At 54.7% G+C, this 15,117-nt stretch overlaps 1 protein-coding gene across 1 annotated transcript; it reads right to left on the bottom strand.

Moving 5' to 3' along the window:
• Positions 1-561: 561 nt before the first annotated feature.
• PIK3CD (phosphatidylinositol-4,5-bisphosphate 3-kinase catalytic subunit delta) lies at positions 562-14,504 on the bottom strand. Its single transcript, XM_042781196.1, has 22 exons — positions 14,364-14,504; positions 11,017-11,245; positions 10,706-10,935; positions 10,117-10,296; positions 9,629-9,778; positions 9,098-9,187; positions 7,484-7,705; positions 6,702-6,798; positions 6,475-6,605; positions 5,714-5,764; positions 5,473-5,640; positions 5,162-5,283; positions 4,818-4,961; positions 4,521-4,620; positions 4,222-4,400; positions 4,024-4,139; positions 3,744-3,822; positions 3,063-3,230; positions 2,321-2,444; positions 2,004-2,149; positions 1,350-1,482; positions 562-699 (listed from the first exon to the last, which is right to left on the bottom strand). Exons 1-22 carry the CDS (start codon positions 14,502-14,504, stop codon positions 562-564), a joined length of 3,138 nt encoding a protein of 1,045 aa, XP_042637130.1.
• Between the last annotated feature and the right edge of the window lie 613 nt (positions 14,505-15,117).

The raw sequence follows: 15,117 nt of genomic DNA, 5'->3' as shown, positions 1-15,117 counted from the left end.
AACCCGCACACAAAATGGCTTTACAGCAGAGATGGGAGGATCCCCAGGCCCAAGAGTTACTTTAAAAGTGAAGTGCGGCATCCCTGAATCTCGAGGGCGCCGGGTGTCCTCAGGCGGGGGGGCACCCCAAATCACAGTCGGTGGGGGACCCGCAGGGCTGGGCAGCACAGAGGTGGTAGCAGGAGGAGGGCTGAGAACCGGGGCACCTCTCTGGACAGTAGGCACCAGGTGACCGGTGGAGCTGACACCCCCACAGCCAGCAGCTCCCAGGAGGGGAGGAGTCTGGCTGGACCCCGATCACCAATTGGAAGACTTGAGGCTGCCACCCTGCACTGAGGGGCAGCCTGGAGGACGCCCCACGTCCCTCCCCACCAGGCTCAAAGGCTGCACTTCCTTTTATGGCTGTTTAGTCCCTTCCGCATTTCAAGTCATAAATAAATAACCCAAAGTATTTCAGTGTAAACAAAAGGCAGTTGTGTAGGTTCTTTCCCATGAGGTGCAGTTCAGGCCTTTAGGGTAAAGGTCGCCTCTGCTCCAGCACAAGGGCGGGCCAGAATGTGGCTACTGCCTATTATCTTTGGATACGTTGTGGGCCAGCCAGTTCACTTTGGTTTTCCAGCTCTCCCGCAGGGCTTCATTAAACTTGACCCGGAAGTGCTTAAGTGCCTCCTCCTCTGTTTTTCCCAACGCCAGGGAGTCCTGAGACCGGAGCATCAAAGCAGTGTTAACACAAAGGGGCCCAGACCTGGCTCAGGAATGCAGCCCTCCCCGCCCCTCTGGGTATTATAAGATCCCGCCTAAAGAAGTGCTGGAATAATCAGGCTACAGCTACTCCCAAAGCAAGACAAGTCAAAATACAAAATAAGGGTGCAAACTCGCCAAAGTCCCTTGGCCCCAAGCCCACAGGTGACAGCTTTGCCTTCTCCAGTGGAGATAGGAGCTCCAAGAGGAAGCGGGGGGGGCAGCTTCATTCCGCACAAGTTGGCACCAAAAGGGCACCCCAGCCAGTGTTCCTGGCTGGGCCACCCTCACTACCCATCCCAGCGGCTCACCAGCTGGAAAGTTGCAGGAGAGGAAAACTGTACCTAACCCAGTCCCTCATTCTATGAACGAAAAGCTTTGGGCCCAAGAAGGGTAAGTGGGTTGACCAAGGCCACAGAGCATGCATGTCTACAACAGGCTGAAGACAAGCCAAGCAGCATCACCAGGAGGACATGAGGGACACACGAGTTAGAAACAGCCCGTGGGGCCCACCACATGGGGCCCTCCTAGGTCGCAGCCCCTGGAGGGAAGCCTTGGGAAGTCTGGCTGCGCCTGGTGTCCCGCGTGAAGAGGTCCTCCTGATTCACCTTGAGATACTGGATGTCTTTGGAGCAGCTGAGTTCAGGCAGGCCTGCCGCCCTCATGAGCGTGAAGAGGTGGAGGAAGAGCAGCCCGTGGCGCCGCAGGATGGTGTAGGCTTTCTCACAGTAGTCCCGGAACCTGCACAGGTAGAGGCAGAGATGCCGCAACCTCCCCAGAGTGCCTGCCCTTGCCATGAAGACAGGCCATGTACACAAACCCCAATTCCTCTAACTGACTCCTATGCCACTGCCTGGCTCCTACTACAGGTACACGGCTATGAATGGCCCTCTACAGCCCCCCCGCAGGGCACTCCAGGATTGCAGTGGGGGTGCTCAGGACTGAGAAGGCAGAGACATGGTCCAAATCCCTCGATCTTGGATTGGTGGCTGGCGTGGGACTAAGGTCTGATTCCCCATCCCTGTAGCCTGTGGGGACCTCTGCTCCCTCACTGGGACATGGCATAGTGCCTTAAGGCATTTGACTGCTTACCAGAAGACTGGCGGTTCAAACCCACCAGCCACTACTCGGAAGGAAGGTTGGGCAATCTACTTCCATAGAGATACCACCTCAGAAACCCAAGGAGGGGTCGCTATGAGTTGGTACTGACTTGACAGCAGTGAGTTTGGTTTTTGAGTTTAGTGGGTCTAAGGTACCCTCACCTTTCAAACTTCTCACTATTGTTTGTCTTCCCCTGCTGAATCACATGGACAAAGTCATAGGTGAGGATGAATGGGACTCGCTCACGGTTGATTCCAAACTTGGTCTTGAAGTTCCCCAGAAAGTGGCCAAAATCAATGTGGAACAGCTAAGGGGAGGGAAGAGCAAAGGCTGAAGGGGTGTCAGGAAGAAGAGCTGCCAGGTGCAGAGACTCCAAGGGACACAATGGGCTTGGCTTTGCAGGGGACTGTGCCCAGGAACTATGTATAGGGCAGGAAGGCCAGGGGCTGCTCCTGTGCTGGTCACCACACCACCCTACCTGCCCACTTTCACGGATCATGATGTTGTCACTGTGCCGATCGCCGATGCCCAGCACATAAGTGGCCACACAGTAGCCAGCACAGGACAGGGTGAACTCCTCAATGGCCCGGTCCAGGGCCTCCCTGGGTGGAAAAGATTAAAACAATGGCTACAATGCTTTGTAGATCCTTCTACCAAGTGAAGTGGGCTATTCCCCTTCCCTTGAACCTGGCTGGCCCTGTGACCTGCTTTGGCCACAAATGTGGAAGAAGTGATGTTGGGAGTATCCCAGAGCCTAGGCCTTGAGACACACCTCTCAGTTCTCGGACACCCCTGCCCACAGAAGGAAGTCCAGGCTGGTCTACCAAATGAGGAGAGGCCACATGGAGAGGGACATGGCTGACAACCAAGCACTAGGGCCCCAGATATGTGAGTGGGGGCATCGTAGACCTTCCAAACCTCGTGAAGCCACCAAATGACAGTAGTTGCATGAGTGATCCCAGGCAAGACCAGCAGAAGAATCACACAGCTGAGCCCATCCCAAATCTTCAGATTCACAAGCAATCAATGGTTATTTAAGTGCCTAGGTTTTGGGCAGCTACATAGCAATAAATAACTGAGACCCCCTGACCCAACCCAGACATGGGCTGGTCCTTGGCCTGAATGTCACAGGCCCTTCTTGTCACCTTTGTTGGTAATAAGCCAGCTCCTCCCCTTTCTTGGGAAAGAGAGGACTTCTGTCCCCAGGCCCTGAAACCTACCCTGGGTTCTTGGACTTGAGCCAGTTGAGCAAGGCATCCTTGTTGAAGGCAGCTGTGGCTGCCATGTTGCTCTTGTTCAGCTGGATGTTAGCGATGGTGTCCGAGTGGAGCACCACTTCGATGAGGCCTGTGTGGTCCCCGGTGGAGAGGCAGCCATATGGGGTCATCCTGTGCCAATGCAGAGAGGGGAGCCAAAGGCCATGGTCAAGGGACTGACTGGCCTCGAGGACCTTGAGGCACCCAAAAATACCACAGGAGGTGATGCTCAAGAAGCTGGGAAGAAGCCCATGACTCCAGGGAGGCTCCTTGGAGAGTCAGGCCCAGTACTTGAGAACTCAAGGGAAAGCTTAGCACCTTGGCTGAGCTCATACTGGCTCAGAAGAAAAAGGCACAGTGGTTGAAAGAGGACATCACTGCTTCCAAAAATGGGGCAGGAAGCAAGGGACACTTGGGATGAAGACAACAACAGGGAGTGAGGGGATGCTGAGCCTGGAACAGCCTTCTCCACATGTACGCTATGGCCACCATCGCCTCCCTAACCTCGACTTGGAAATGGCTGCACTCTCCTTATAACAGCCTTGTCTCAGCAGAGAGAGTAAGGCTGCTTTGAAAGATACCCCCCCACAAAGCGGCAGAGCCCCAGGCCTTGTGGAGATATAATGAGTGATGAGGAGCCCTCACCTCAGGTCCAACCCTTCCTGCTTCCACAGAATGTCCATGAGCTGGATCATCTGCAGAGTCAGCATGTCCTGGCGGAGGTCTGTCCAGCCAGCCGGCCAAATGAAAAACATGTATTTCTAGTGGGTTCTGCACTCTGAGCCAAGCCCAGGCCCCAAAGTCCCAGGACTGTCTTCTCTTCAGCTTTCCCCACAGGAGTTATGCCCCAGCATCCTCCAGGCCAGTTAGAGGCATGAAGGGGGGAAGGCCTCAGTGGGGTCCCTCCCAGGCCTTGCCTGCTCACCATCCCCCTTCTTGAAGATGATGCCCACGCTGCCCTCGCTGCCTGCCTCCTCGTTGCTGTACATGATCCACAGGGGCTTCATCTTGGAGTCCATGAAGGTGCATTGCTCCACACTGCTGGGCCAGAGAGTGGTCAGTGGGCCTCTGCGGGGCCAGGGCTGGTCAGGTGGGGCCCTGGCGGGGCGTGGGCAGGGCTCACCAGACGTCGGCCAGCAGTGTGCTGGGGTCGAGTGGGGACTGCAGGTGGGAGAGAGCCTCCAGGTATGTCTCCTGACGCATGCACACATGCATCAGCTCCTTGGTCTGGGGCTTGGTGGTCTTCTGGGAGCTCACTTTGACAAAGTCATTCAGGGCCTTCAGCTTGTTCAGTGCTTCCCCCTGGCCAGAGAATGGGAGGATGGGAGGGGCAGGCTTGGGAGGGTTTGAGCTCTGGGCTTCAGTGGCCAGTGATTCAAAGGGGCCCAGCACTGGGGAGAGGCGTGGAGGTCGGAGCCTCACCTGCTTCATCAGCACCTTCATGTGGTGGGTGCTGCCCCTGCAGTAGGCCTCCATGATGAGGCCAAAGCGCAGAGCCACTGCTGGAACGTGCATCTCCGAGCTGAAGGGAGAAGAGAGCTTTAAGCTCCCAGCCCCCAGAAACATGGTCCAGCCCCAGTCCAGGCAGGGACATCCCCTGCGACCCAGGCAGTGAGGATACCCAAGTCTGTTGGAAACTTGAGGTCAGAGGACCAGAGGCCCCTCTCCCTCCTTGGCCTTCCCACCCTGGGGACAAAGAGGCTGGAGGAGTCTGGCTACCGGAGGTGCCAGAAGAGGAAGTGACCGATCTTGCGGTTGGCCAGCGCCCGGTCCAGCAGGAACTTGGTCAGTTCGCAGTCCAGGTAGGACTCGTACTTGAGTACCTGCACCAGCTGCAGCAGGTACTGGAAAAGCTCATCGTCCCTGCAAAGAAGGGAGGCTGCTGGGGCTGCTCTGGATAGATGGTCCACAGCAGGCAGGGGCAGGGCAAGAGCCAGAGGTGGCCTCCCCTCCCAGATCCCAAGAGGCTCATCTCCCCTAGACGCGCCCCCTTGTGGGCAGTTGGGGCAAAGGCAGCCTCTAGCCCCACCATCCAGCGGCCCCAAGCAGCCTATGGGACTCACGTCAGCTTTCGAAGAGACTTGATGGCGAAGGAGCCCACGTAGCGGTCTGGGAAGCTGAAGTCCAGCAGCTCCAGGGCACTCAGGATGGGCAGTTCGGGCCATGAGCACAGCAGGTAGAGCATCTGCTTGGGGGGAGGTTAGGGTGGAGTGGGAAGGGGCTATCAAGGAAAGGGGCTACCAGGGCAGGGGTTAAGAGGGAGAAGGCCACCAGGAGAGGGGCTGCCAGGGAAGGGGGCCACCAGGGAGGAGGCTGCTAGGGGAGAGGGCCACCAGGCTGACCCAGGCCCTGCCGGCCTCCACCTCTTGCCCACCTGGGCCACATCCTCATGCTTGTTCCACTTGGTGACCAGTAGCAGCCGGGCCAGCGCCTCAGGGAAGTGTTCCTGGACCTCGTGGCGCATTTTCCATACCAGGTCCTTCTCATGTTCGTACAGCTCCCCCGACCCACGCCGCTCCAGGATTTCCCGCAGCTGCAGCTGCTGAGGGGCGCAGGGGGGTGAGGGCTGTCCACACGCGCTCCTCTCCCTGCCCTGCACCCAGCTCCCAGCTCACCTCCTCCTCTGTGAAGCGCCCGTGAGCCACGTGCCGCCCCAGCTCCAGGATCTGCAACATGACCACCAACCCTGCCCTCAGCAGCGCCCCCACTGGCCAGCCCCAGGCCAGGCCCCGAGCAGGGCCTTCAAATTCTGCAGCAGGGTTTCCAAGTTCAGCACTGCTGGCATTTGGGGCCACATGATTCTGTCGGGGGACTGCCATCTGCCTTGTAGGACGTTTAGCACCATCCCCGCCTCCCCCCACTAGATGCCAGTAGCACCACCTCCCACACTAGTTGTGACAACAAAAAAGTTCTCTAGACATTGCCCAATGTCCCCTCATGTTGTTAGGTATCATTGAATCGATTTTGATTCAAAGAGACCCCATGTGACAGAGTAGAGCTGCCCTTTGGGTTTTCTTGGCTGTAATGTTTCTGGGAGCAGACACCAGGTCTTGAGGAGCCACTAGGAGTATTCTAACCACCAACCCTTCCATTAGCAACCAAGAGCTTAACTATTGTACCACCAGGTGCTGGCAGTCAATATCTCCTGGGTCAAGAACCACTGCATATGAGAATTCCAGAGAGTTAGGGACACCCCCAGTGTACACAGTGCTGCAGCCCCCAGCTCTGGGCAACTCATGGGGTGGCTGGTACTTTGCTCTGGGGAGCACCAGAGGCAGGGCCCAGAAAGTTCCCCTTTGACCCACAGCCTCTGGGCAGGGCAGGGCAGGTCCTAGACAAGGGGCCCGGCCCAGCCAGGGGACTGCCCCGAACTGACCTTCTCCAGGGCAGGGTAGTACACAGGGTGGGGGGCCACCTCAGGGAGGCAGATGACCAGGGCAGCGGCACTGTCAGTGTTGGGGTTACTCCGCACAGTTCCCATGGGGTTCAGTAGCTCCCCTTTCTCGTCTGAACACAGGGACAGATAGAGTCAGGGGCATGGGGAATTCCACCACCCCTGGGGCCCCTGTACCCCTGAAACCTCTGTCCCCAGCCTGGGCAAACCTGGGACAGAGGGCCACATGTAGAGGCAGCACTCCCCGGTCTTGAGCTGGTCCTTATAGTCAAACAGCATGAGGTTGGCCCAGGCAATGGGGCAGTCCTAGGAAGGACAAAGCGGGTCAGGGCCTGAAGGGACTCTATCACCAATCTGCAGAATGGGATGAGCCTCCAGGCCAAACGTCCCCTGTCTCCACCCAGACACCCCAAGGAAGGGAGCAAGAAGATGCAAACCCAGTCTAAGTTTCCCCAACAAGACCCTGGGGGAGACCCTGCTTGTAAAGGAGGGACCCACTGTTTCCTTTTCCCTATCAGGGTTCCAGTGAGGCAGGCTAGCCACCTGTTCCCAGTGGCACCTCTAACCCCAGCTTTTTGAGAGACCCCCAAACCAACCACATCAGCCTCCACCAGCTGGCCATGCTCAGCTCTCCATGAGTCAGCAGAGCTGAGTGGAATTACATCCTGGGCCTAGTGACTCAGAGCCCCATCACCACCCCTTCCGGGTAGCATGACTCAGGCCTTCTTCTCCCCAAGAGGACAGTAGCTTTGTCCCACCACAAGGAGCTGCCTCCAGACTCCCATAGGACCAAAGGCCCAGATATTCTGAGCAGCCTGCTCACAGCCCAGTGACCCATAGCCTTCATGAGGTCAGGGCGGAGTCCAGACAGGAAGGGGCAGGGCTTGGAGGGCTGGAGTCCAGGCTGGGAACAGTATGGGAACAGGCCTAGCCACAGGGGCAGGACTGGGCCCAGTAGGAGGTGCACTGGCTGTCAGGGCCCTGGACTCACCGCCTTCTTGGACTTCTTCTTGGTGGAACGGGCCTTCTTGGCTTTTTCGATCACAGCGTAAAGCGCGAGGCAGAGCCGGGCCATGCGGGGCAGGTCACAGATGCTGATGTCGAACTCTAGCCGTTGGTTCCACACAGGCCCTGAGCACACGCTCACCTCTGAACTGGATACTGTCTTGCACAGCATCTCATTGCCATGGAAAAGCCCGGCCTGCACCACCAGCTGCAGGAGATGTCAAGAATCCAGGGGTCAGAGGGCAGCAGAGATGAGACTGCAGCAGGGCTAAGGGAGCAGCCTGGATGCAAACAGGTGGGCAGAGGCCCATCCCCTTCCCTTCTCCCTCCCAGGCCTCCCCCACCATCTAACGCTTGAATCTCCTGCTCCTCCTCCTTGTTGCCAGTTGAGTCAATTCTGACTCATGGTGACCCCATATGTGCACAATAGAATGGTGCTCCATCTAGTTTTCAACAGCTGTGACCTTTCAGAGGCACATCACCAGGTCTATCTTCCACGGCACCACTGAGCAGATTCAAATGGCCAACCTTTAGGTTAGCAGCTGAGTTCTTAAACTACTGCACCACCAGGGCTCCTTTTCTTCTCCTTAAATGTGCTCATTGAAGTGGGTCTGCGTCCCACTTCCATGGGGAACAAGGTGGTACGGCAGAGGGAGAGCCTGGCTGCCTGGGTGGGGCATGGCCCAGTGGCTGTGGGGTGATCTCATCTCCCCCACTATCTCTGTGAAACCACAGAACACGTCCCATCTCCACTCTGGGCCTCAGTCTCCCCATGTAGGCTCAGGAGCTTCACAGGCCCTTCCAGCTCCTACATCCTAGGGGCTCCTTTCACTTCTTGGGGTCTGATGAGGCTCTGTGAGCTAAGAAGTCCCTACCCTGCCCCCCCACCCAATGGCCACCCAACTGCCCTTTGGAGCCCAGTGAGGTACCTGCCAGCCCGTCTGATCCAATCTGCCATGACTCTATCTGGGAAGCCCAGAGCTGCCTGCTTGTAAAAGCACATCACTAAGAAGTGCTCACAGACAGGAGACTCAACCTCCTTGAACTCACAGATGGGATAATAAGTCCTGCATCTCACAGGGCTGTTCTAAGGATGGAAGGGTTCAGGAGTGTCAGAGTATTTGGAAGAGAAAACAGCACAGCTCCAGTCCCCATATTGTTCTTGCAGTCCTGGCCCTACCACTGGCTCTTAGGTAAGATACTCGCCTACAAGCCCCGCCTTCATGGTCCCTGGGAACACCCAGGCCCCGCCCACCTGGAGCCCGCCATTCTTCTGTGCCTGTCGCCCTCTCTCTGCAGACTCTGTGGTTCCTGCATCTCGAGGCTGGGTCTGGGCCTGGTCTCCACCACCTCCACAAGCCAAATACCCAGAACTTGGCTCAGCCCAAGTTTCTGCGAATCGGTCTCTCAGGCTGGCCGGCCTGCGCCCCGCCGGCTTCCTGTTTTGAAGCAGCTCACAAACCACCCTGGGCAGGGATGCTGGGTAATGTGGTCAGGCGGCTTTCGTGTGACCCCCCTTCTTCCTCTGCCGCCCCTCTAGCCACAGCTGCTTGTTTGTGCAAACGCCCCTGGCTCCCCACCTGCCTCCCAGAGCTCCTACCTTCATGCGTTCATCGGCATTCACTTTGCTGCCCTGGATCAACTCAATGCAGAATGGCTGCTCCAGGAACCACAGGGACGAAGAGGAGGGCTGGGGAGGGCAGAACAGGGCTGGTGATGGTCTAGGCGGTGGTAGAATCTGGAATGCTCTCACTGGGCTCACTCTCTTGGCCACCACTTGGGGGTGGGGTGAGAGTGTTGCCGGCTTATGGCAAAGCTCAGACACCTGCCCACAATACTGTCCTTTACAAGAAAACCTGCTGTGCAGACACCCTGGGGCCCCTTGCCTAAGGTCTGAAGGCTGTCAAGTTTGGGGAGCTGGCCTTGGGCAGGGCAGCAGGCCAGTTAGCCCCCTCCTCTGAACACATCAATCCAATGAGCCTCCTAGGATCAAAGCCTTAACTCCTCATACCAACCAGCCATGGAGCAGAAGGCTGGGGGCCCTGGCCCTGAACACTGCCCAATAGGCTTTAGGATTGGCCGACAGGTGGGAAGAGGGATAGAGGGGACAGTGGGGAGGGCACCTGCTCACCTTCTTCATAGGAATGGGGGGCGGCTTGGTGCGTGGCTTCTGGACCTGGGGTGTGGGGTTGCTCTGCTCATCCCGCATGGCCAGGATGGAGGAGGAGTGCACCATGGTCAGGTGGGGGGTCAGTCCGCTGTGCAGGCAACTACAGATATACTGAGAGGGGGCAGCATGGGCTGATGATGGGTAGCCCCCAACCACTCACCAGACAACCCGCTCCCTGGGAACACCATGCCACCACCCCTGGCCCAACCACCACTGACCCCAGGGCCTCCCAGGGTCCACTTCTGCTGACTGTCCCCACCTCACCCACCTCCTCAAGATGGCCTCTCATGCTCACAGAGAGGTCAGACTCAGCAAGGGGACACTTTGGCCATGACTCCCACAGGCCTGCCTCATCAGGTTCAATAGGGGCCCAAGGACCAGCTCCCCTCACTCCCAAGACTGAGCCCAGGGTGGAACAGAGCACAGACACAGGGTTCCCCAGGCCTCACCTGGAACTGGCAGAGAGGGTAGCTGCCATAGAGGTACTCGTGCCTCCCGTTCACCTGCAGCGTGTAGTCCTCTGGCCGCTCAACCATTGGCTGCCGGAACACCGTGGCCTTCTTCCGGAGGGCACAGGCCATCAATGCCAAGGGCATGTCCTTGGTGGACACCTGGAAGGTGAAGCTCTCCTATGGAGGAGGAGGGTGGGTCACCCTCTGCCCTGTGGAGATCCCATGACATTCTGGGGTACAGGGGACCTCAGCTGTCTGTAGTTGGCATCCCTCGCCCCCAGAGGTGAGCTCCATGAGGGTCTCAGGTATCTGTTGACACCTAAGTCAACACTCAGGAAGTACTGGTTGAATGAATGAATGGATCAACAAGCTAATGAATACCATTGGTCATTCTGTTATAGTGAGACCACTAGTGAGGCCTGGTCCAACCTGCCTGGTGGAACATCTGGCTGAGACTTCCCATGCATGGACACCTCACAAATACCAAGTGATGCTACTGGAGGGAGGTGGTTTTAGGGGGTCATAGGGAAGCACCCCTAGCAGGAAGCACAGCACAATCCAGGTCAGGGAGAGAGGCGGGGTTCACCTCACTGCCCTCGAACTTGACGTTGACCAGGAGTACCCGGTTGGGGATGTGCAGGGTGCCAGAGCCCCAGCCGTGCGCCGTAGGCTCCAGCTGCAGAGGGAAGCTGTATTGCAGCCAGGCCTCCCAGCCCAGCTGCTGCCGGTGCGCAGCGGCCTCTTCGCAGAACTGGCGCATCTTGGTGCGGAAGTCGTTCACCTCCGGGTCTCGCAATGAGTCAAACTCGTGGAGGCCTGAGAGGCAAGAAGAGACCATCATCAGCACGGGGCACCCGGCTGGCTTGGGGCAGCAATGGGACCTGTCCACGGGGGTACCTTTGCCGATGAGGAGGCTGATCTGTGAGTTGATGAGCTTCTTCACGCGGTCGCCCTCACGGGCCACCAGGCGCAGGACCGGCAGGAAGGGCTGGATGTCACAGAGCCGTCGCTGCTCATCCTCCAGCTCCTGCTGCTCCGCTGTCTGGTTGACACAGGTGAACACGTAGGCCTCAGGGTCGCTGAGCATGTGGAAGAAGGGCTCATACTGGGCATGGTGCCACAACACCTGGGAGGGACAGGCACCGATCAGCTTCTCTGGCCAAGGTGTAGGGGCCACAAGGAGCTCGCAGGAGGGAGCCTGGGGGTCAGGGAGGCCTGCCTTTCAGTCTAGGGTTCCTATTCTGCATGGCCTGACAAGAAAATGAAAGCAAGACTCCAAGACTGGCCCCCTCTCCAGAGCCCTTGAGCGCTGACCATGTGGTGGCCAGGATTCTCTGTTCCTGCTCTTCTTGAAATGTACAGGGTACATGCTGGGGTCTGGGGCTGGGCAGTGCATCCCACAGTATCCCGTGTAGGGTGCAGCGACAGACCTTGAGGATGCCCTGGGACACGGCAGCTGGGACATTACCTTTAGGCACCCTCCCAGCTAATCGTTCTGGGATTCATCCCCCTGGCAATTAGACAAATTCCTCTGAGTTCTAAACATTGGCCACTAAATCAGAAAGGGAGCCTGGGTGGTACAAAGGGTTAATGCACTTGGCTGCTGACCAAAAGGCTGGTGGTTCAAGTCCACCCAGAGGAGCATGGAAGAAAGGCCTGGTGATCTCCTTCTGAAAATCAGCCACAGAAAACCCCACGGAGCACAGCTCTACTCTGACACACAGGGGGTTGCTGTGAGTCGGATTTGACTTGATGGCAACAACCGTTTTTCTCCATGAGTCTAACCAGAAGGCTGGCGGTTCAAACCCACCAGCCACTCCTCGGAAGGAAGGTTGGGCATTCCTACGTAGTGATACTGCCTCGGAAACCCAAGGAGGGGTCGCTATGAGTCAGGGCCGACTCGATGGCAAATAACAACAACAACAACAACATAGACTGTGTTCAGCTCCAGTGTATCCCCCCAAAGGAGGTGCCCCCAGGAACTCTCCAAGAAAAAGCAATCCAACAGTCAAGCTTTTAGTACAAAGGTGTCACCAGAGAGTTACAGAGAAGAAGGAAAACGAAGAAACAGCTCATTGTTGCTACTGTGGAGAACAGCTAATAATGGGCCATCAGAACAATGGATAGCCCAGGATGGAGCATGGAGGGGAGCTCTGGTAGCGTAGTGCCTAAGGCACTTGACTGCTAACCAGAAGGCTGGTAGTTCAAACCCACCAGCCACTCCTCAGAAGGAAGATGGGGCAATCTACTTCCATAGCGATACTGCCTCGGAAACCCAAGGAGGGGTCGCTATGAGCAGGTCTGACTTGACGGCACATAATAACAACAACAACATGGGCATGGAGGGGTCCAAGATACTTCACTCAGTTGAAAAAAATCCCAAGTTGTAGAACAGCAGATGCAATTCAAAGCCACTTAAAGAGGAACAGTGAACATATTAATCAATATAGACTGGTGATCAGCAAACTAAGGTTTGTAGACCAAATCTGGCCCACCTCTTTTTGTAAATAAAGTTTTATTGGCCCATCAAACCAAAAAACCAAACACACTGCCATTGAGTTGGATCTGACTCAGTAGATTGCCCAATCTTCCTTCCAATGAGTGGCTGGTGGGTTTGAACTGCCAGCCTTCTAGTTAGCAGTCAAACACCTTAGGCACTATACCACCACACCTATTTGTTTACATATTGTCTATGGCTGCCTTTGTGTTACAATGACAGAACTGAGTAGTCTCAACAGATACTAGATGGCTAACAAAGTAAAATATTTACTATCTGGCCTTTTGTGGAAAAGATTGCTGACCCCTGGTATAGAGAAATATATAAAAAAATTGAAGCCAACTGGTTCCCATTTTCTGTGGGGTAAGGCTGTAGGGGCTGACGTCTGTGCTTTACGTTTCTCCAATGTTTGACTCTTAATGACATGCATGCATAGCTTCTGTCAGCAGAAAAAGAAGATTAACTTTAAAATCATATTTATATAAAGTTACAATGAAGAAAGCTGTTATGATATTAACTCAGAAAAAAATAAAAAGGAAATAAGAGTTCATAATAATCAGAATAATCACAACTATTGAGGGAAAAACAACACTCCACAGAGAAAAGAAAACAGGAAACAGCCAAAGTGTTAACTGTGGTTGTCTCATATGACTGGATTGCAGATAATATTTTTCACCTACTTTTCCTTATTTTCCTAAATTTTAATGTGTCTGTATTAATTTTTTTGCTGTGTGGTAAATATATATGTAATGACACATTTGCCATTTCAACATTCTTCACATGTACAATTCAGTAACATTAATTATGTTTATCATTTTGTTCAGCCATTGTTACTGTTGTTAGGTGTCGTTGAGTTGGTTCTGACTCATAGTGATGCTGTGTACAATGACGCTATGTACAACAGAATGAAAATGTTGCCTGGTCCTGAGCCATCTCATGCTTGTGCCCATTGTTGCAGCCACTGTGATCAATCCATCTCACCGAGGGTCCTCCCCTTTTTCACTGACCCTCTACTTTACCAAGCATGACGTCCTTCTTCAGGGACTGGTCCCTTACCATGTCCTTATTACTTTTGTGATAGAAAAAGGTAGATATAATTTTTAAAGAAATTCTCCAGGAAGGGAAGATAAAAACCCAAGGATTGTCTATGGTCTCTCCTTTTTTCCTTTTCTACTTCCAATGATCACTTTTAAAATTCTAAGATAAGGTCTCACCCTCTGGCAGGCCAAGGGAAGGCCCCCTAAACCCCATACTTTGTAGATGGAACAAGCCCTTTGAATGGTAACATGCTAATATCTACCAAATACCACCCAAGTGTTTCATCTGTTACTCTGAATTCACTCTGAAAATTATTCCACAAAAACTATTTCCAAAGATATTTACTATGGGGCCAGTGCTGAAGACAAAGACTAGTAAAACTCTCAAGCAGCCGTGGATGGCGTGTGGTCCTGTCAATGAGGGTACAGTGGGATGCAAGACCGTTACTGAAAGCAACACCGTGAAATGTCCGCTGTGATCTATTAGGATAAACACACACTGTTAGAGTAGGGAAGGCTGAACTCAGAATGAGATGTAGACTACAACTGCAAGTTCTTAAACAATTCTTGGGTATTATTTGTATCTTTTAAAATTCATATCTGAAGGTCTCAACTCTGAGAAACTATGTATGTGAGCAGAAGAGTCTGTGTGTTTGTCTTTCTCTCTGAGTTCTAAGTTCTGAGGACCCAGATTAAGGTCAAGGTCATACCTGCTTAATGGAACTGAGGTTGGCATTGCGGGACACCGGGAAGTTCAGATAGACACCCGTGGGCAGCAAGAAGTCCACTGCCACGCTCTGGTTCTCCTCCTTGGTCCAGAATTCCATAGGGCAGTCAACCCCGGGGGGCATGCTGCTCTACCTCTCAGGTGCCAGCTGCCCTGAAAAGGAAGCAAAGGCAGAATGAGTGACCCCAGGTATTGCAGGCAAGTCAGGAAACCATGACAGCTGGAGGCTCAGGGCTGGGTCCCAGCCTACAGACACACAAAGCTGGCCTCCCTCTGGCCTCATCCTGCCCAGGGTGGCTTGTGGCTCCTACTGCCCCAAGCCATGGTCTCAGCTGAAGTGCCTCTCCTCAGATATGGGACACTCTGCCTGCATCCTTCACAGCAGTGCACCAAAACCAAGACACCAACAACCCTTTCTTCCCAGGAACACCCATATCTGGGAGACCCAGCCATGACCACCAGCTGGCAAAGCCAGGGGACATCAGGAAAGTCGGTCAGATAACCCAGGACATTAGAAGGACCAGAAGGCACCAGTTCTCTGACACTTTACAGCCAGAAACCAAATGGCTTAAAAAATGGTTCTGGGTGTAAATACATCCAAGACTTGACAGCAGTGACATGAACAGACACATGTATGCCAATGTTCATTGCAGCACTTTTCATGGTAGAAAAGGTGGAAATAACCCAAATGTCCATCAACTGATGAATGGATTAAAAAAATAGTAGATACATACAAT

This window comes from Orycteropus afer, unplaced genomic scaffold (genome assembly GCF_000298275.1).
Source record: "Orycteropus afer afer isolate SDZICR_OR568_19922 unplaced genomic scaffold, OryAfe1.0 scaffold00094, whole genome shotgun sequence".
NCBI lineage: Eukaryota > Metazoa > Chordata > Mammalia > Tubulidentata > Orycteropodidae > Orycteropus > Orycteropus afer.
This window is presented reverse-complemented; position numbering and strand designations above follow the sequence as displayed.

Bases quoted from the DNA above. Each gene is read 5' to 3' on its own strand.
- PIK3CD (XM_042781196.1), bottom strand. From the start codon at position 14,504: ATGCCCCCCGGGGTTGACTGCCCTATGGAATTCTGGACCAAGGAGGAG. The intron at 10,297-10,705 runs GTGAACCCCGCC...CCTCCTCCATAG, and splicing joins TCAAGTTCGAGGGCAGTGAG to GAGAGCTTCACCTTCCAGGT. The intron at 4,621-4,817 runs GTAGCCAGACTC...TTCTCCCTTCAG, and splicing joins TTCCTCTTCTGGCACCTCCG to CTCGGAGATGCACGTTCCAG.